Source organism: Struthio camelus, chromosome 1 (assembly GCF_040807025.1).
Source record: "Struthio camelus isolate bStrCam1 chromosome 1, bStrCam1.hap1, whole genome shotgun sequence".
Lineage (NCBI taxonomy): Eukaryota > Metazoa > Chordata > Aves > Struthioniformes > Struthionidae > Struthio > Struthio camelus.
Window position 1 is genome coordinate 189,033,911 of NC_090942.1, and position 19,246 is coordinate 189,053,156.

General features: G+C 57.0%; 2 protein-coding genes across 2 annotated transcripts; both read left to right on the top strand.

Moving 5' to 3' along the window:
* The first annotated feature begins 357 nt into the window (after nucleotides 1-357).
* On the top strand, nucleotides 358-11,951 carry LOC138066008 (maestro heat-like repeat-containing protein family member 2B). The gene is made up of 21 exons (XM_068932200.1): nucleotides 358-411; nucleotides 902-1,021; nucleotides 2,092-2,199; nucleotides 2,546-2,699; nucleotides 3,129-3,169; nucleotides 3,507-3,648; nucleotides 4,483-4,535; nucleotides 5,065-5,163; nucleotides 5,497-5,616; nucleotides 5,812-5,934; nucleotides 6,421-6,573; nucleotides 6,875-6,997; nucleotides 7,379-7,458; nucleotides 7,833-7,968; nucleotides 8,094-8,186; nucleotides 8,676-8,780; nucleotides 9,143-9,266; nucleotides 10,013-10,116; nucleotides 10,793-10,945; nucleotides 11,634-11,788; nucleotides 11,927-11,951. The coding sequence occupies exons 1-21, from the start codon at nucleotides 358-360 to the stop codon at nucleotides 11,949-11,951; spliced, it is 2,265 nt and encodes a 754-aa protein (XP_068788301.1).
* A 104-nt stretch (nucleotides 11,952-12,055) lies between these two features.
* LOC104142503 (maestro heat-like repeat-containing protein family member 2B) lies at nucleotides 12,056-18,441 on the top strand. Its single transcript, XM_068931231.1, has 11 exons — nucleotides 12,056-12,203; nucleotides 12,522-12,718; nucleotides 14,146-14,286; nucleotides 14,476-14,587; nucleotides 14,791-14,937; nucleotides 15,247-15,429; nucleotides 16,043-16,198; nucleotides 16,636-16,758; nucleotides 16,998-17,100; nucleotides 17,515-17,580; nucleotides 18,185-18,441. Exons 1-11 carry the CDS (start codon nucleotides 12,117-12,119, stop codon nucleotides 18,277-18,279), a joined length of 1,410 nt encoding a protein of 469 aa, XP_068787332.1. The 5' UTR covers nucleotides 12,056-12,116; the 3' UTR covers nucleotides 18,280-18,441.
* The last annotated feature ends 805 nt before the right edge of the window (nucleotides 18,442-19,246 follow it).

The window sequence follows — 19,246 nt, forward strand, 5'->3', positions numbered from 1 at the left end:
ACCGTATTGTATCGAAGCCAGCTGAAGAATGTGTCTGGGTAGTTAGAAAGCACGCTGCCCCAGGGATGCCGTTTTCAGCTCAGTAGCAATCCGAGCACAAACAGCAGCCAATTCCAGTGCAGATCGCCTTTCTCTGACTCCCTGGGTTAGGCAATCCCTGTCAAGTAGCTGCGTCTGTAGCAGGGGAGTTGCTTGCGGCTTCTGCTGCTTCCACTGAAGGCAGAGACTTTTGCCCTGTGCTTTCTGTCTGTCCAGTTGTGTATGAGAAAACGGGGACGCTTGGGCCATGTTGTTTTTGAGAGGGGGCTCTGCCGCAATGTACCTGTATTTCTTTCAGCCCTGACGATAAGAAAGGAAATGTGCCTGGTGGTGAAGGCGGTGGAATCTGTGTGTGGAGACCACCGGAGGAAGGTGAGGCGGTTGGGCAAGGGATGGGACCGTGCTGAGTGGCGAAGAAAGCGTTTCCCTCTGCGCCGACTCTGGCAAGGAAATACCAGGAGGCGGCTCTTTGGGACCTAGCCTAGGCCTATGCTTCCTGCTTTGTCTTGTTAGCAGGAGAGCTACTGCGAGGAGGGGGCCTTACAGACTGCCTTGGCAGGTGGCTGGCACTGCCAAGCGAGCGGCAGGTGGCGGCTGAGCAGCTGTAGGGGGAGCTTTGCAAATAGGCAGGGGAGCGATTGCCAAGGGGAAAGGGCATGCCACTTCAGCTGCTGTTGGCTCAAGATGTGGCCTGGCTGGGAAGCGCAGCAGTGAAACCAGAAGCTAAGACTTCTTCTGTCTCCTTGTCATCTCTCCAAGGTCTTAGGGGCTTCCTGCATATGTCAATGCCAGGGCAGCTTTCCTTGAGCTTTTGAAGAGAGGGACTAATCGCTGCCCTGCTTTGCGCTCTCCTCCCTGGCAGGTGAAAGCTGCCGTCCTCTCCTTCATCAAGGAACTGTTCCGCTCTGGCGTCGACGACTGTTCAGCATGGGGTCTGGTGGCCTATATTTTCCAGGAGTTCAGTCGGGCCACCAGCAGACTGGTAAGAGGGGAACAACTTGGCATTGTGCACTTTGTTCGGTGCCCTGGGTATGTTGACCGCTGCGGCGGACTTCACAGAGGATGCGCAGGCCCTCAAGCAGCAGGGCTTGAGTCGCGGGGCTCATGAACTTCCTGGCACCCAAACGGACATGCGCTGTGGGTGTATACGCTGCTGTCAGTGGAATGGCTGTGGCTCTGCCCCACCATGTCACGCCTTGGGAGCCACCAACTGGAGAGTTACCCTCAAGAGAGCAGTGGTGCTGCCAGGACCTTTCAGCCAAGCTGCTTTGCAAAAGCCACTCGGGACAGGCGGATCCTCAGGAGGATACCAAGGCTGAAAGGAACTGCTGAGATGCTGATGGATGGTCAGCAAAAGGCAGAAAGCATGGGCTAAGCAGGAGAAGCTGGAAAAGCTCCCTGATTGTCTCCTTGTCTCCCATCCCTTCCAAACCTGCCCTGTCCTCCGTGAAGAAGGCTGGGGCTCTGGGTCCTTTCCGGAAGCAAAGGGGCCATTGGCAAATCTCTGTCTTGAGTGTTGCCAGCCAGGCCCTCAGGGCGTGGTGAGTCCTCCTAGACGGTTCCCTAGGAGAGGGACTTGCTGAAGATCTTCACTCTGGTGGGGCCTTTCCTCTCCAGCAGGGATTCTGCCAGCATTCACCAGGAGCCTCCTGCAGGCTCTGTTTGTACAGAGAAAGGCGTAAAGGACACCCACCTCCCCCTCTTCATCTCCCCGGCAGCCAGTCACGCTCTCCTTCCAGGGCAGGAACCGAGCATAACCCCTCTCGAGAGCGCAGCTCCTGGCTTTTCCCTTGGTGTCACTGAAAGAGAGCGTGGGCCACGGAGCACCTGGCGTGCTTAATGCACAGCGTGCAGGCAGTGACTCTCTCTGCTTCCATTCGGCGTCGTTTTTCCTGCAGTCTGGCCTCTGCCCCCCCCCCCCCCCACTCTAGGACTTGCTCTTCTCGTCGTGCCCCAGGTGACCCGTGCTCCCAAACCAAAAGCCAAGTCCCGCTAGCCTCCTCTTGAAGAAAGAGTCACTGATGGGAGTGTTTTCAAACTTCTGCCTTGCAGGAGACAGGAAACCTCTCTGAGATAGAAGTGCTGGAAGAAACCGCGCTTCAAACCCTGTGCTTACAAGTCCTCGACTCTCTGGACGTCTCAGTGAGCGGCATGGCGAGAGTAAGTCATCGCACCACCTGGTGCTACTTCTTGCCTCGAGGACGTTTCTTCCTAGCCCTCCCCGTCTCCGCTCACAAGCTCTTCAGAGCATGAGGCTGCCAGAGTGGCATGTCACAGGAGAGGGGAAACCAAGCCTTGCGAGTTACAGCCCAAGAGACGGGCTCAAGTAGGGATTAGGGCAGCGGACGAGAATGAGAAGAGGTAGAAGAGAAAGGGCAGGCGAAACATCACGCAATGTATTGGAGAAGGCTAACGGTGGAGGGGCTGGGTGGTAGCCGCAGGAGACGACTGCTAGCAAAACAGCTGGACGGAACGACATGCTGAACTGCCGTCTTCTTCTCTGCAGCTCCTATGGCCAAGGCTCCTCCAGTATGTAGTGCCAGCTCAGTACACTGGCACTCTGATCCCACTCTCCCGATGCCTCCGGGCGCTCCTGGAGAGGCAGGAGAGAGCAGAGGAGCAGAAGGAAGAACCCAACTACCTGGGCTACCAAGAACACGGTACAAAGCAGAAACCCTTCCAATGCAGTCTGTCCTGCTCTGTCAGGTGGACAGGTTGAGCCTGCGCGTCTCTCTGTGCCCTGGCACACCCAAGCGGGAGGCGGGAGGCGAGGAAGAGTGAAGAGCGCAGCCTTGCCCTTTTGCTAGGGGGCAGGGAGCCCTGCCCTGTATTTCCTCTGTGCCCCGGAGGAAACGCCTTGCTCTTCATTCCTCAGCGTTCTCCCTGTAAAACGGAGGACTCCTTCCTGGCGCTGCTGGGGACTTACCTTCCTTTCAGTCCGTTAATCACGGGGATACCCTGAGATGGGAAGAGCTGAGGGAAGGCAAATTATCAGCACATGATCAGCCCCCCCTTGCCCGGGGTGGACGGGTGAAGGTCATGTGTGGGACTTGGCCCGCTGAAACAGAGCATTTTGCTTTACTTTCCAGCCACAATGCCAACTCCCCAGGCTCTGCTGCTACGCCTCCTGGTGAGTAGTTGGGGACCCCGTGGAGCAGAGTTTTTCTGAGCCAGGGCAGGGGCAGAGCTCAGGATGGAGACTGCTTTCAAGGCAGGTGCCCGCAGCCCCCACGGAGGAACAAGCCTGCCGGAGGGCGTCTTGCCCTCCAGGGAGCACCTGGGGAGTCCCAGCGTGAATCTCTCGAGTAGCAAGGATGCTGCCTTCCTCAGGGGGGCAGTGCAAAAAGAGAAGCAACTCTGCTGTGTGCTGCCTGCCACAGCACGAGCGGAGCCCGCCTTCTTTCTCAGACAAACTGCTGTTCCTCTGGCAGGCTGGAGCTCTAATTCCCTCTGCTTCCCTCGTCTAGTTGCTTGCGTGCTCTCCTTATGGAGGAGGTGGCCGTGGAGTTGCTGCCCTGCAGCTGCTGCAGGCCCTTCGCAGGCAGATTCACAGAGCGGTGGGCATTCCCTGGATGGTGCAGATCCCTTCCCTGCTGCAGTACCTGGAAGGTAAAGTGTCCGCTGGGAAGGGATGGCTGTGAAGAAGCCAGGAGGGGAAGGGAAAGGCAGCTCCCCAGGGTGACTGAGGAGAACAGAGACCTTGAGTGTCTTCAAGCCTTCTTGTTTGGCCTGCCTTCCAGTGCCAGGGAGCTGGAACTGGCAGCTGAGGGAAGGAGTGCCCCTGAGATCGGCTGACCCCTGGCTGGGCTTTAGCCTCGCTGGTTGCGTCCCAAAGGCAGGCTCTGGCAGCATCCGCCCATCCTTGCTTGGCTAGTGTTTGGGAGGGATCACGTTCCCCCGCCTGGAGCTTTTGTGACACTGCCCTCTCTTGGCAAGTTCACAGTCTCCAGTGGAGTCCACCTTGGCGGCAGCAGCAGCAGCAGCAGTTCTTTCAGACCATAAACGCAGGCTGGTTTGGGAAGGCCCCTTCCAAAACTCCTCTCGCAGTAGCTTGATAGCACGGCCTAAAAGGCCGTCATTTTACAGATACCATTGGGTCGTTCTGCAGAAAGTGTGCCTTGCGTGTAGTGCATGCAGTCGTGCTGTGTTCTGAACTGTTGTGGCAGCTGCTGTGAAGCAGCGGGCACGGCAAGTGGTCAGTATTGTCTAGGTTTGATGCAGTGGCCTTGGAAGAAAAGGCAGAAAAGGCAGGGACATGCCCTACGCCTTTGGGTTCACACAGAAGGGGCATAGGGTGTCTTCTAGCTCTGACATAGTAGGGACGCTCTGGTAGCTGGGAGCCTGGGCCTCTGGGGAGTTTTGCTTGCAAAGGCGACACTGGGACTCTTCTCTTGGGCTCACTCAAATCCAGTTGACCTGCTGCTGCGTCCTCTTGCTTTGCAGGCAAAGATGAGAGCTCCCTGGACTATGCAGAATGGGAGTGCCTTCTGCTGAAGGTACAGCGTTATTCTGTGACCTCTTAAGGAAAGAGGAAATATCTTGTTGACTTTCTGGCCTACCTGAGTGGGGCCCGGAGATTGACACGAGATAAGCAGAAAGGGGGGGCATCTGGAGGGTGTCAGGCAAGGAGGGAAATCACCCCCTCCTCCCGCCCCCCCCCCCCCCCCCGCAAGTCTTCTGAGTTTTCCCTCAAGTTCCAAGCTGATCTTTGGTTCTCAGAGATCAGGAAGAGAGATGAGGGGGAGGCGTAGCTGTGAGGTTTCGGGCATGCCTGTGCTCTCCCCGGACTTGGGCCTGTTGTCCTGACAGGGCCACTGCCTCTTTGCCTATAGTTTCCTGAGAGCCAGGGGAATCTTGGGGGCCGTGTTGCAAGAGGAGCACGGGGCACAATAAAGGGGGTGGGCAGGGAAGATGGATTATCCGCAGTGCTAGCTGTCCCCAGAGAACTTCTTGTCAGCTTGGAATGTGCAAAAGGCCTTGACAACACCTGAGGCACATTTGCTTCCCTTTTGGTTTTCTCCATAGCTCCTGAGAACCTCTCTGGAGTCAATAGGGAACGAGGCCTGGATCAGCCTTGAGTTAACTCAGCAGCTGGCCAAGTATCCCCGTCTTTCCAAGGAGAAGGTTGGTTCTCTGCTAGGCCTTTGTCTCTACTTCTCGGCTCTGCGAGGTGTGGTGGCAGAGCCACAGGCTGCTCCTCTCACTGGCCTATGACCGAAGACGTGCTCTTTTCAGTACAGTCTCTTGTCACCGCTTCCGACTCTCTGCCCTCCAGAACAGCTTTATTATTATTTCTTGGAGGTTCTCCAAATAGAGCTGGGGTCACTGGAGTGGGCTACAGAACGGGCTGTTTCTGTAACGTGGATGCTTGACTGTCTCTGGGCCCTTGAGGTGGAGTGGTACCCGAGTGCCCCGCTTCTCCAGCAATGACAGGGCTGCTGGCCTCTTCTCTTGCAGAGCTTCCTGTATAAGGCTGTGGGAACAGCACTGGCAGCCTCTCAGAATGTCAGCTATGTGCGAGAGCAGATGCAGAGCTATTTGGAAGGGATCAATTGGTCGGAACCTTCTGAGAGAGAGGTGGGCGTTCTCTTCCTCTCGCGGCTTTCTGCAGTCTTGCCCGGGGAGCTTGGGCCTCCTTGCCGGACTTGGCAGCCTGGTGGGCCTTGACTTGGGGCTTGCCTCAGGCAATCATCTCCTCTGCTTGGCCACTGCAGCTGGCAAGGGATGAACGGGTGGGATGGCAACTGACGCGCGCTTTTCCCTGTGTTGCAGGGACCGCTCTCTGTGCTAGCGTGTTGTGCTGAGAGCCACCTGGATCTTGCCTTGAGAGCAGTGCAAGAGTTTGATGTGGCTGGGCAGAAAAGGACATTTTCTAGGGCGCTCACCTTCCGGGAGGTAAGGGCAGTCGGTTTTCCAGCTTGTCTTGGCTCTGTTTGCTGGGCTAAGACCTGCCGGAAGCCTGCACCCTGGAGTTCTGGTGCTTCAGGCACCTTGAGGAAGGAGCGCGTGAACCGAGCCCTGGCTGCAAGCTCCCCAGCGGTGGCAGCAACAGCCAGTGGCTGCTGCCACGTGGCTGGCAAATGGGAATGAGGACGGGTCAATGGGCAGCGCTCAGACTCGCGGCGATGTCAATGAAGGAGGTTGTGCACTGGAGCCCTCCTCTGCCAAAGAGCTCCAGCTGGCGTGAGGGAGACCAGCTCTCTTCCCCAGAGAGTTCAGGCAGGCTTTGAGGAATTCCCGTGGGAAACGCTGGGGGAAGTGTGGGTGGCCGTGACAAGCTCATCCTGGTTTGGAGGCAGTTTCTCAACGAGAAGCAAATGGGAAGGCTGAGGTAAAACAAGGAGCTTGGACTGCTTCCTCATGGCCGTTCCAATTGTCCAGGAGCAGCAAAAGGAGAAAAGAGGCAAGGCGTGTGCTGCTGTCATGCTGGCTTTCAGCCGGATAGCTCTGCATGCTCCCAAAAGGCTGCTTTGTTCCCGAGTCGAGACGGTCATCGTGGAGAACATCCTGTGCCAGTACCGAAGCAGCTCTCAGGTAGCAGCTCACAGTGCTCATTGTAAGGGAGCTCCGTCTTTTGGGGAGGAAGGTGGGGAGAGCGCCTTCCTGCTTTCCGGGAGGCCGCTTGCTCCCAGGACCCGAGGGGAGAGCTCCTCCCTCTGAAATGGAACCCGAACTAAGGTCCTGTAGGCTTCTGGAGGATGCCGCTTCTTCCCTGTGCAGCATTTTTGGGACAGCTTTGGCCCCGGGTTAATCCTCCTTTGGCCTTCACGTTAATCTTTGGTCCTTTGAGCAGCTCCTCATCTTTGTTGCCTTCTTTTTCTCTCCTCGTCCTCAGGACTCAGAGCTCAAGCTGGCCCTCATCCAGAGCGTCACAGAGGTCAGCTCGGCCATTCAAGGGGTCAGCAACGAGGAGAACTTTCATTTCTCTTCCAAAAGGGTGCTGCTGGAGCTTCTGCTGGTGAGTGACACGGCGCGAGGGAGACTGTCCCGCCAAAGAGCTGCTGTTTGCGCAACGAGATGGCTTTCCTCAGAGAGGCACTATTCTCTGTTGGCTGTGAAAGAGCATGGGCAAAGTTGGGCGCTTCCTAAGCCTAGTGCCCAGCGTGCTGGGACCCTTCTGTGCTGCCACCTTGTGGGCAGTCCCCGGCAAGAGCAATGGCCCTGTTCTCTCTGGAGCTGCAAAGTGGTCCTTTAGGAGAGAGTTGGGGGAGCTGTCTGCGTGAAGCTCTGTCTGTGCTTGTCGCAAGTGTGGAAGAAGAGGCTGTTTGTCTTGCAGAGGGAGGGCCCTCTTCTTTCCTACCCGCTGACCGCTATGTCCTTGTCTCTCTGTGAACTGCAGGACTTGGTGAAGCAGGAGCCCGTGGGTTCTGTGCCTTCTCCTGTTTGTTGCAAGGCGATTCTTGCGCTTGAGCATTTGAGGTAGGGCCCTTCCTCCTGTGTGTTGGGTGTTCCTCTGCGTGCTGCAGGGGAGGGGCCTGAAGTTTCTTGGTTGACCTGAGTGTGGGGTCAGGAGCTGCCACAGGAGCGAGTGGTTCAGATGTGGCAGGCAGGCAGGCTGGCTGGCTGAGGGAAGGGAGCTCCCAGCTCTCCGCTCCCTGGGAGGCTGATGTTTTCCTGCCGCCTGCGAGTGAGGCAAGAATGCATGGGAGCTGGTGGAAGCGCTCCCTCTCAAGGGGCCGCAGCGTCGGGCTTTGGGGCTGCAGCTTCAGCGGAACGCTAGCTGCCTTTGGCCCCCCTCTGGCAAGCAGTGGAAGGTCTCCTTTCTGAATTGTCTTCCTTTTGGCTTCTGCCAGCAAGATCAAGCCATCTCTGACCCAGGAGGAAAACTGTCATCTCCTTCACGCGTGCTTCCAAAGCCTATTTCCCCTGCCTCCTCTTGAGCGGACCAGAGAGGAAGGGGAGGCAGCAAAGGATACTCAGCACGGAGAGGTACCTGTCAGTCCCCGTCTGCTGCCCTGAGTCTTCAGCGCTGCCCTGAATTCGGACAGCCTCTCCGGCTGAGTTTGGAGGCCCCGCTGGGATTTCACCTGTCACTCCTTCCCTCCTGCTTTCAGTCTCTCTACAGACAATCCCTGGGAGCTCTCGGTCAGCTCGTGGCAAGTCTTGAGGAAGGCCTCACCTCATCCTGGCTCAAGGAAACCTTCCACGTGAGTAGTAAAGAGCCGAAAGGGAAACTCTGCTCTCTGGCCAGGAGGCGGGCCACGGATGGAGGGCCTCCTGCTTGAGGGGGTCATGAGAGGAAGGGAGATTTCTGAGAACAGGGTGCAACCCATGCAAGTCCTCCTGGGAGGTAAAGCAAGCTAGGTCCCACGGTGGCTGTAGGAGTCGTGCTGCTTGTTGTCAGGGCGCTTTGCAATGGCAGCTGCTGCCTGATGGGAGCAAGATGGCCCTGGCGGACAGATGCAAGGGCACTCCCAATCTTTGCTGATGAGTGAATGCTGGCTGCAAGCGGATGCAATAATAGAGCAAGTCTTCAGCGGCTGGACGCCTCACACTGGGGATGAATTCCCACGGAGGCCAACGTATCCTTCGGGTGGTTCCTTGGGGAAGCTGCCAGAAACGGCGGGAGATTGCAAAGGCCTCTGTGCGTGTGTTTGAAAGATACCTAGTCTGATGTAGCTGTGGTCTTCCAACAGCTCCTGGAGGCCTGGCTCCATTCGGAGAAAGAATGGGAGAGAGAGAGGGCCCTGCAGGTCTGCACTCAGCTCACAAAGGCTTATGCTGAGAGATCTGTGGACGCTGTGAGTATTGCCTCCTCTTCCCAGAACCCTCTGGAAGCTTCTGTGGGTGCGGCCGGAGTCTCTAGGGGAGACTTGGCAAGTCTCGAGGGCAGACTTGGCAAGGCAGGTCTTCTCTGCAGTTCTGCCCTAGCCTCAGCGCCCATCTGCCACAAACACGGCATTCCTCCTCACCCCCTCCCGCTTCCCCGGCACGGAGATCTGCTCGAGGCTGCGCTCGGGGTTGGTAATCTCCCAGGAGGATGGAGCTGAGCTTCTAGTGCTCCGGATGCCCAGCTCGGGGCCAGCAGTCAGCGCCAGAAGCAGAAGGTTGAAGGGCCGCTCCTGCAGCCTGGGCACTTTTGTCTTCCTTTGATTTCTACTAGGGAGAAAGCACTTGTGCGCAGCTTGGCTCCCTGATTGCAGTGCTGGGGCCTCTCAGCTGTGACTCCCTGGTCACATCCCGCCAGTGGGCAGTCGACTGCGTCAGCTGCCTTCTCTCTACACAAGGTGAGAAGAACAGTCATTCCCTGCCCTGTTCCTTCGGGCTGCTCTTCTCGCTCTTCCCTGCCTAGCAGCGGAGGCGACGTGCAGGGACGGTGCTCCATGGCCACAAGAGAGGACTAGCAGCAGACAGCAGACTGCCCTAGTTTCTTGCATGCAGACCTTGGTCGTTTTTCTCCTCTTGGCTGTCCGACAAGGGAGGCCTGGGGAAGCTCTTTGGGGAACACCGCGCCAGGGGCCTTCCCAGTTCCTGTGGGCAACGAGGGCCCTTCCACACTTGGGTCTACGGAAGGAAATAAGGAACAGAAGCAGCACTTTCTGGCTCTACAAGCAGCGATCCCAGCTGAGCAATTGCTTAGAAGGGAGCTAGGCTCCTGGGCTTCTCTGGTGAGCTTTGGTCAGCATCACCTGCCCACACTGCGCAAGCTGTGGAGAATTTCCTGCCTCTCAGAGACCAGAGTGCCCTGTGCTAGAAGATGGGCTGGAGATGCTGGGAACAGCAAGGCCTCTAGCTGAGGACAGCAGGCACACTCGGGAAAGTGCTGTCGGAAAGGCAGGGTGTTTGTCCTCACTGGCACACACCCGAATCCCATGGCCCCGCTCGTGAAGTGCTGCTGCCAGAGTTCAGAAGGGCCCTGCACGTCACCCGCGGACTTCGCTGCCGCCAGTTGGGTGTTCCTTGATCAATGTCTCTCGACTGGAGGCTCAGTTCCAGAACATGCGCCTATCCTTTCCCCCTGTGTTTCTTTCAGGCGAGGCCATGCACATGAAGAAAGAGGAGGTGAAGCACTTCCGTGAGGAGCTAAGTGCCACGGATGTGGATTCTCTGCTGAAGACTTCTTCCCAAATCGCCAAGGTTACTGACTCCAAAGACAGGGCTGCGGCTACCTGCTGACTAAGCTCCACTCCACTCCAGTCTCCTCTGGACTTCCAAGCTCTCTCTCCAGTTTCAGGGTGGCCTCTGGCAGCGGGGCCTCTCTTGTTCTGAAGCGTAGCAGTCTCTGGTTTTGCCACTGGGGAAGGCTTTCTGTCGCTCTCTGTGTGCCTCTGTGTGTGCATGCACGGGTGTGGGCGTGTTTCGTTGTCATCCGTCCCCACTCAAACGCTGTGGACAAAGGGAGTCAAAGTGAAGCAGGTGAAGCAGGGAAGCTCCTCAGCCTGAGGGATTTCTCTTTATTTTAACATGTTTTTGCTTGCAAGTCTTGTTAGGCAAGCCCGATGTCTCACATGATGTACCCTGGAGGGAAATCAGCATGCTCAACGTCTTCATGAACTCTTCCATACAGCTTCTGCCTTCCGTGTTCTGTTGGAGCTCTTTGCAAGAACATACGTTGTGCATGCAAGCAAACAACCTAACGCAAGAGCCTTCCAAATCTATGGGCTGCCTAACTCCAAAGAAGCAGCTGCTTGCAGCCTTCCCAGTTAGCTAGCAGCCTACCTGAGGAGCTGCTCAAGTTCTCTTGCCCTTGCTTTGCAAGAGCGCAAGCAGACTTCTGAGGGTGTTTCTCCGCGTTCTGCTTTCTCTCCTGCAGGTTGTATGCCAAGCCTTTCCCTCGGAGCAGGTGAGAGACTTTCTGAAGGCTGTCCTGGGCAGCATGCTGTCCTTCAGCCCCACTTGTGCCAGGGCAGCAGGACACTGGATGCTCATCTTTCTGGAGCAACGTGGAAGAGAAATACTCCCGGAGGTAAAACACCCTCTGCTCATCTTTGCCCTTTGGACTCGGGCAGTGGGCTGCTGCGCTGCACCTTGCGGAGCTGGTGTGGGCTGCAGAAAGGCAGCGTGCGCGCAGAGCCGAGAACGTCTTGCTGAAGTTGCCTAGCTGAAGTCCTGGCAACCTAACCCACGAGCTACTCTCAGTCTGATTCCAGCGATCCAAACGCTTCTAGTGCAAGATCTCCAGCTGTTCCTGATACAGTCTCACGATGGAGAAAACCTGAAGGACACCCATTTCTTGTACCTCCTCCCCCTTCTCTGGTGTTCTGCTCTGCTCTCCGCTGCCCCTCTGCGACCCTCTTGCAGAGGGTCGCTGGTGTCTCAGGGTCACCTGTGGGGAGGAGAGGGTGCAGATGATGGGGGGGGGGGTCCCCCTCTTCAGCCCTGGCTCTGCTTGGGTTTTGGGATACGATGGCTAACGCAGTCTGCTTCCTTGGTCTTTCTTCACTGGTCCGCAGTTCCAGGGCCTCTCTGAGTTTGCCCTTTGTGTCTCTGGTTCTCTGTGCTCTGCCGGACCCTGTTTGTGTGTTACCCACAAGGCTGCCTGCCCACAAGGTTGCCTTACTTTCCTGAGAAGGTGTTGCCCAGTGGTGATGCGTGTGTCTAGTTGTGGGGGCTCAGCTCTCGTCCTGCCCCTGTTCTTGCCTTGTTCCATCCAGGTGCTAGAAGTCCTGTCAGTCATTTACGACCATCTGCCAGCTTGCCAGCAGGACTACCTCAAAGAGTTTCTCTTGCATGCCGTCTCTGTCCTGGCCTGCTATCACCCAGAGGCAGTGACCAACAGCCTCCTGCAGAGACGCCTGCCAATGGACAGGTGGGTGCCGCTCCCCTCTCCTTCCACTGCAGGAACCCAGAGATGCCACAGCCTGGCTGCGCTAGAGGAGATTCCGTTAAGAAGCAGGCTGCTTTTCTCCCTGAAAAGCGAGGCTGTTGCCAGATCCCGCGCTTGCAGATTTGCTAAGAGCCTTGGCTGCTAAAGCTCCACGCTGGCCAGCGGTAGTGTTTTAGCTGCCTTGGAGGGGCTCTAGGTGCAAGAGCACAAGGGATCGAGTGTGGACTTCTCTTCCACTTGCAGTGATACAGTGGCGGTGTGGAGGACTCTAGGGAGAGGCCTCCCTGCGATTCAAGTGCTCCAGTTACTCATGCACAGGCTGGAGAGTGCAGAAGCCACCACCACCTGCGCTGAGCATGCAGTGACGAACAATGAGGCTGCCCTGGAACCTCTCACGGTACGTCAAGTGACAGGCACAGTTCTGCCCCCTCTTTGGCCAAGGATGCTGTTGAGTGCAAGCGAGGGGTAGGGCACCGCCTTGTTACACAGGCGCCTGCAAAGCCACGTGGAGAAGCCTCCCAGTGTGCTTTGCTAAAGTCCGTCTCCTTGTTATCCCTGGGAGGAGCCACCAGAGCTTGCTGTTGCCCCTCTGCAAGGTTGTGGCAGAAGCCAGAGATGCAGACCGGGAATTGCAGGCAGGAGGCAGGCGGACAGGGCAAGTGGTGGGGAAAGCTCTTCTTTCCAGCCGCTTGTTGGTGATGGCATTTCTTCGCAGGTAACCTGTGCCATCTTTGAGCTGGTGTCCGCCCTGCAGACCCGGGAAACTGCATCACTCTTCCTTCCGTGGTTACTTCCGCTGCTGCTGAAGCAGATCAGTGACACTCTGGGCAAGCAGATGCCTTCGTCCTCCCCAGGAAGAGTCCCAGAGGAGCCGGTCTTTGTGGCGCGTGCAGAAGACAGCTGTCCTTGCAGGTGATGAGCACAACGGGCAGAGATGGAGGGGGCTGGCTTTCGCTCGCATCACCAGGTCGTGTTTGTTCTTGGCCCGGTGGGAACTCTTTGCTCTGCCCTCTTTCCTCGCTGCTGGGACAGATTGTTATGCTGGTTCTCACCTCCGTTCCTCTCCTGGAGAAACGTAGGCTGCTAGGTGCAAAGGCGGTGCCTACTTGGCACCATGGGCTTCTCTAGTGTGCCCTCCGGCCCGCATAGCCTGGACTTCAGAATGCCACTGCTTTCCCTCCCTGCTGATCAGCAAAGCCTGTGTTTGCCTCAAGCCTCTCTTTCACAAAGAACCTGCAAGGTGCTGAGAGTTGCTTCCCAGACACCCCCTCTTGTCTTGGCGACTGTTGCAAAGGTTAATCGCCCTCCCCATGGGAAAAACGGGGCTTTTGCCAGTAGGTGTCTTTGTCTACCTCTAGCGCCTCGCTCTTGGCTCTCGTCGGGCTTTTCTGCCCTTTCTTCAAAAGGCTGGCAGGTGTCTTTTGTGCCCTAGCACGAGCTCAGTATTCTTCTGGAAAAGTCAGCTTGCGGGGAGCTAGCGTCAACAGAACCTTGTGTGGTACCGCCCAGGAAAAGCTGGGGTTGCAACGCAGCGGGTCTTTTATTGTAGTCTGATGGGAGCAGGAACATGTCTGCCTCCCCAGACATGACTTGAGACAGCTGCCTGGACTTCAGCTGAGACGAGCCAGGGGGCAGAATAACGGTTTCCATAGGGAGCCAGAAGCACGTTTCTCTGTGGCCAGGCGAGGGCCAGGAAGGCTTTTCAAAGGCAGCTTGGGGTGCTGGCTCTTTGGTGAACCCTGAGAGCCTTTGCTCATGTGAGCGGCAGAGAACAAAGTGCTTCTTGGCCTTGCCTGACTGGGTGTCCCTCGCAGGCTGGGCGGAGCCTCCTCTTCCACTACTGCTCTGTGCAAGGGGCCCACAAGCAGTCATGCAGCTACCAAACGGTCATTCTTGCCCGTTGCTTTCCATTTCCCCAAGCCGGGCCACCTCAGCGTGCATCTTTTGCATGCAGTGGTGTTCTGGTAAGGCACGTGATCCTCAGGGGTCAGCGCAAAGAGATGCTGACTCGCGTCTGCTGGTAATTCCTTCCAAATGATGGTTAGGAGAAAGCTCAGGTTCTAGCATCAGAGAAGCCAAGGCTTCGGTTTTGTTTTGTTTTTCTCTGTGTGTTCCGTGAGCTTGAGGGCATCAAAGCGGATGACCACGGCAGTTTCCTGTTAGCTTGGCACCCTTCCGGATTATGAAGCGTGCTTGCAGGGGGTACTTTGCATCTCATTCCGTGGGGCTTAGAACAAGTTAAGGAGCACCTCAGAAAGTGGCTGAGCTTCTTTAGTTCTGATCATGACACAGTTTCAAGTGCTCTGACTCTGTTTTTTTTTTTTTTTTTTTTTAATCAGGCTTTCCATCAAAGCACTAGATATGGTGCTCTGCAAGTGCCTTGCAGAAGAGAAATGGGTGGGGATTCTGAGGAAGCAGAGAACCTGGGCTTTTCTTGCAAATCCCCAGACTTCCCACGAGGGCATGTGCCTGCTGACGAGGTAAGAGCCTTTGGGAGGGCTTCTTTCCCTCTTGGGGGTGCCTGTCAGCCAGCAAGGGGCTGAATGGGAACTCGTCTGGCACGTCTGTCCGGGGAGGCTGTCCTGAGTTGCTGAGGAAGACCATCCGCCTCACAGCCCTTGACTCTCGGAAGTTCCTGGGCTCAGTGTCTCATTGTGTTGTGTATGCAGCGTTCTGCTGCGAGCTGGCGCAATCCCAGGGGCTGCTGTGCACGCTGTCTTTGCATGGCTGGACTCTCCGTCAGCGAACCTGAGGAGCATGGCAACGTCCTTCTTTGCTGAGGTAAGCCAGAAGGTGGGCAAGCGAGGGTTGAGGGCAGTCGTCTCTGGAAAGTGCTGCTTGCGACATTGCGACATGTCTTTCTCCAGCAAGATCCTAACAGAAGGTGCCCCGGCAGTGCTGGGATGCCCAAAGATGGTTGTTCAGCTGCTGCGAGTGGTTGGGATGGCTGTGTTGGTGCCAATGGTCATGCTGCTCTTTTCCAGCTGATGAAGGACCCGCTGCTTCAGGAGAGGAAGCTGCTTCAGCCTGTCCTCCGAGCCTTGCTGGACAGATGCCTGGACACCAGCTGCACTGTCCGCCAGATGGCAGTGAGAGGCCTGGGAAATCTGGCCAGTGGAGCACCTGAGGAGGTGAGCAGGAGATTGCTCCTCACTAAAGACAGCCCTGACCAGACAGCTCCTGGCAGAGAGCTGCACAAGGCTTAGAGAGACTGGACAGAGCAGCACAGAGGGAAATGCCCGCCTTTCTTGAGACCGTGCTCCATTCTAGGCCATTGCTCTGGCTGCAAAGGTGTATTGTGCGGCCGAGGGGGTAGGGGCTCAGGCTAAGGGGTGCTCTGGAATGGTTCCCAGCAAATTCTGCTCTTGGGAGAAATGGTGGAGAGGAGATGTGAGAGGAATGACTAGTGAGAGGTTCTTGTTTGTCTCCTGCTTTTACAGCTGAGAAAGCATAAGGCGGCCGTTGTGGAGGCGTTACTGAGGGCCACCAGGGACGTCAGCTCTCTGCAGATCGCGGGCGAGAGCTTGTCAGCCCTGGCAAAAGTGGTGGCGGAGCTGCAAGAGAAGGCCCTTGGCGTCACCTTCAGAGACATCGCCCTGTGTGCCAGCGCTTTCTTTGATGCTGTAAGTGAACAGCAGTAGGTACCTCTTGTCCCAGCAGTCTTGGTAGGGTCATCGGAAAGGTATGACAAGGGGGACAAGCGGAGATGAGGAGTGTCTGGCTTCCGGGAAGAAGGGCCGCTCATGGAAAAGGCTGAAGAGGAAGGGAGGAGACTTGGGCTGATGTCTGCTCATCCCCGGTGACACCCAGAGGAAGTCATCTTTTGATTCCCCTTGGAGAGCGGTGAAGGAAGTGTGGCCACAAAGGGAGGGAATCCCTTAGCGGGACTCCTGGGCGGTCCAAGAGCTTGTAGGCTTTTGCCTCTGGGTCAGCTGCCCGTAACGTTGCTGAGCACCTCAGAAACCAACAGCTCAGCTGCCCCGTAGCTCAGGAGGCAAGGCCGTGAGAAGCTGAGCAAGGGACAAGGAAGGGATCGGCGCACGGCAACCCTCTCTTGTTTCCCAAGGGATGTCCTGCAGGTGAATGCTTTCTCCTGATCCGTGGGCCTTGGACAAATTGAGAAGAACCATTGCTCAGGAGGCTGGACTCAGCTGGAAGCATTAGGCTGGTCAAGAGCTGTTTGCTTTGCGGTCCTTTGCAGTTAGCCACCTGACGGCTGGCGTTTCTTGCTTGCAGAAGGAGGCGGTCGCTCGTTCCTCAGCCTTCACCTTATACGGAATCCTGGCCTCCTCTGCCAAGAGGAAATGGCGACCTTTTCTCAGGCAGGAAGTCGAAAGTACTTGGGCCAGAATTCTGCTCCACCTTCGGGACCCAGACCCTGGCGTCCGCAATGTAAGAGCCACCTTTCACTGCTTTCTTCATACGGAGAGGGAGGCATGGCAAGAGCAGAGCGCGTCCGCCCTTCCTTGCCGCCACAGTGCCACAGTGGTCAGGCCTCAGGCCTGCCTCCAAGTCTTTGTTGACCAGGTGCCCTCCTATCTGCTCCTGCCTCGGCAGATCCAGCCCTTCTCCCAAGGGCATGGGAGTTAACAGCTGTCTGCCACAGGCGACAGCGGCCAGGCACTGGTGCTGTCTCCAGGCTGCCAAGTACTAGGCCAGGGGAGCGATGCCTGCTATTGCAATCCTTCCCCTCTCCTAGCTGCAAACTGCACGGAGTGAAACACCGCCCCTTCTTGAAGGAGATGAGCAGTGCTCAGCTCAGTGAGTTCCCTTGAAAGGCACCTGGCTGCGCCCAGGGAGCGCTGAGCTGGGGCAACTCTCATTTTCAGGCCTGTCGAAGCACTTTCCTGCTCTGCACTCCGCTGCTGGGCCTGCAGAAGCTCCAGGTACATGTTGCTCTGAACACGCAGAAGAGGGCAGAAGAGCTGCAGGAAACTGTCTGCAGTCACCTAGTGAGTAAGCTGGGGCCCGGGGGAAGACTGAGCGGTGGCAGCGACTTTCCCTGGCCCAGAGAGCTGGAGCACGGAGTGCCCTTCAGAGAGGTGGTAGAGCCTGGCGACGAGGGGAGCTGTTAGTGCCTTGCAGCCACCTGCTCTTCTCTGTTATCTCCTGGTTCGTCCGCTCTCCTTGCCGAGGGCCAGCGGAAGGGCCTTTTCAGCCAAAGAACTCCCATTTCTCTCTTTTCCTCTAGGCCAGAAACACCCCGGAGCTTCTGGAAAGCCTCTACGACACCCTCCAGACCTACTTCTGGAGCTCGTGCTGGGGCATGCGGACTGCGGCCATCACACTAACTGGTGAGAGACAAAGCTGCAGCTCTCTGCTGCTCCTCCATCTCTTGGAGGGAGGAGCAAAGGGCCTTCTCCACTTTCTCGGCAACGGGGCTGCTCATAGTCGCCTGCCTTAGGAGGGTGGCCGCAGCAGGAATTAGTTAAGGGCTGTACAGTGGCTGAAGTCTCTGTAGGAAAAGCATGGGCGAATGAGTGCTGCAGGTGAGGCTTGGCCCCTGGCACACTCACTTGCTCACCTCTGCTTCATGCCTCTTCCTAGGAACTTAAAAGTAGGAGGGAGCCTGCTGGCTTGATATTTATAACGTTCCCCTGCTCCCCAAAGCCCATCCTCAACGTCTGACACTAGTCAGAAAGTACACTGGGAACGAGGGCTACCACGGGAAGCGTCTTCATGCTTACCTATTTGCGTTGTGTGAGCAGGTGTTATCCTGGAGAATGCAGATGCCCGGTGGCTGAGAGAGCACGACATGAGTCTTCTGAGTGCAAGTAGGTTAAAATTGCCCCTCCTGCCCTCCACTCTCTCCTTGTCTGGGCAAGGGTGTCGCCACCTTCTGCTGCCCTACGCTGGCCCTTCTCTCTCGTGTCCTGCCCCAAACCTCGGCCTGGCTATGACCTTATGCCACGTGACTATGGACTCAGAGCTCTTGCACTCCCCCCCTCCCTCCTGCGGCCCCCCCCCCCCCCCCCCCCCCCACACACACAAGGTCCTGCTGAACCAAGAATGTCTTTTGGATAAAAGCAACCTTGGGGAAAGTTGCTAGACCTTTGCACACGTTTGGCCAAATGGTTGAGGTAGAAGGCGGCTCCTTCCCGAAGCACCTGGGAGTGTGGAAGACTCAAAATGGAGGGGCCGTTGGTCCCAGGAGAGAGCTTCTGCCACTGAAGTTGGGCAGAAGGCCGAGGGTTTGCAGCAGCTGTGTGCAAAGGCAGCCTTTGTCGTATCCCAGCCTTGCCACGGGGTCGCAGGACTGAGCGCAGGGAAGGCTTTCCAGCTTTCTCAAGGGAGGCTCTGCTCAGAGAGCCAGGGAAGGCATGAGCAGTGCGTCCTGGCCTTTGGCAGTCATGGGTGCCTCTGCCTGTGTTGTTTCAGTTCTCCAGCTGCTGCAGGAAGACCGGCATCCCAGCGTGCAGCAGGCAGCAGCTCAGGTCCTCAGTGACAACTGGCCAGAGCTGAGAAATGCTTAGAGCAACAAGGAGGTCCCCAGCGAGCACCTCGGAGTGCAGAAAGTGAGCAAGGGGAAGGCCAGGCAGGCAAGGAAAGGCAGCCAGGCCACACACACTTGGCTGTTTGGGTCACCGCGGAGCCAGCGCAATCAACTGGCAGAAATAAAGCACTGCTTGTTGGACAGAAGCTTATGCGGTGCTTCTTTGGGGCCAAGGGCCTATGGCAAGCGCCTGGCTGAGGCAGGGCTCTTGTGAGGTGTGTGAACGAGCCGTTCTTCCAGTGTGTTTGAGCTGCGTCTGTATCGGGGAAGGGAGGTCGAGAGGGCTGCGTATCTGACCCTGACCTTGAACACCATGAGGTGGGCAGGGGATTCCCGCGGGTGCTTGTCTCTGGGCTGGCTGCTTTGTGGCAAGAAGGGGATTTATTTTGCAGAGTGTGGAGGAGCAGCCTCTGGCCATTTCTGGGTGCTTGGGCTCTGGCTTTTATGTTGCCGAACCCTCCGCAGGGGCTGGCCCAAGAGGAGCCTGAGGAAGCAGCAGGGGGCAGAGGAGAATCCCTGCTGCTGTGATTACAAAAGAGCTGAGGGGTGTTTGCATACCACAGTGAGTCCTGGGAGTCATCTTCTGGTCTTTCTAAAACCTGTTCCTCCAAGAAGCGCGGGAGCAAGAGCGAGTTAGGAGCTGTTCCCGGTGGGGAAAGAGTCCCAGCCATGCTGAAGGAAGGGCTGACTGGGAAGACCGAGCAGCCTCTCAGATGCTCCTGCTGAGCCCCATAGAAAGCTGAGCGATGGCCTCGGGAGGAAGATATAGGACCCGGCTGGGCCTCTGGCAGGCACAGGACCTGGGAGCAGGCCAGGAAGAGGGCAGGTAGCTGCGGAAGTCGAGGCACACAAGTACCTTCAGCACACAATGCAGAACTCCTGTATTGCTCACCAAGAAAATGCCAGTCCCTAGAAAGAGGGTAAGGCAGCAGAGTACGGCTAGGGCT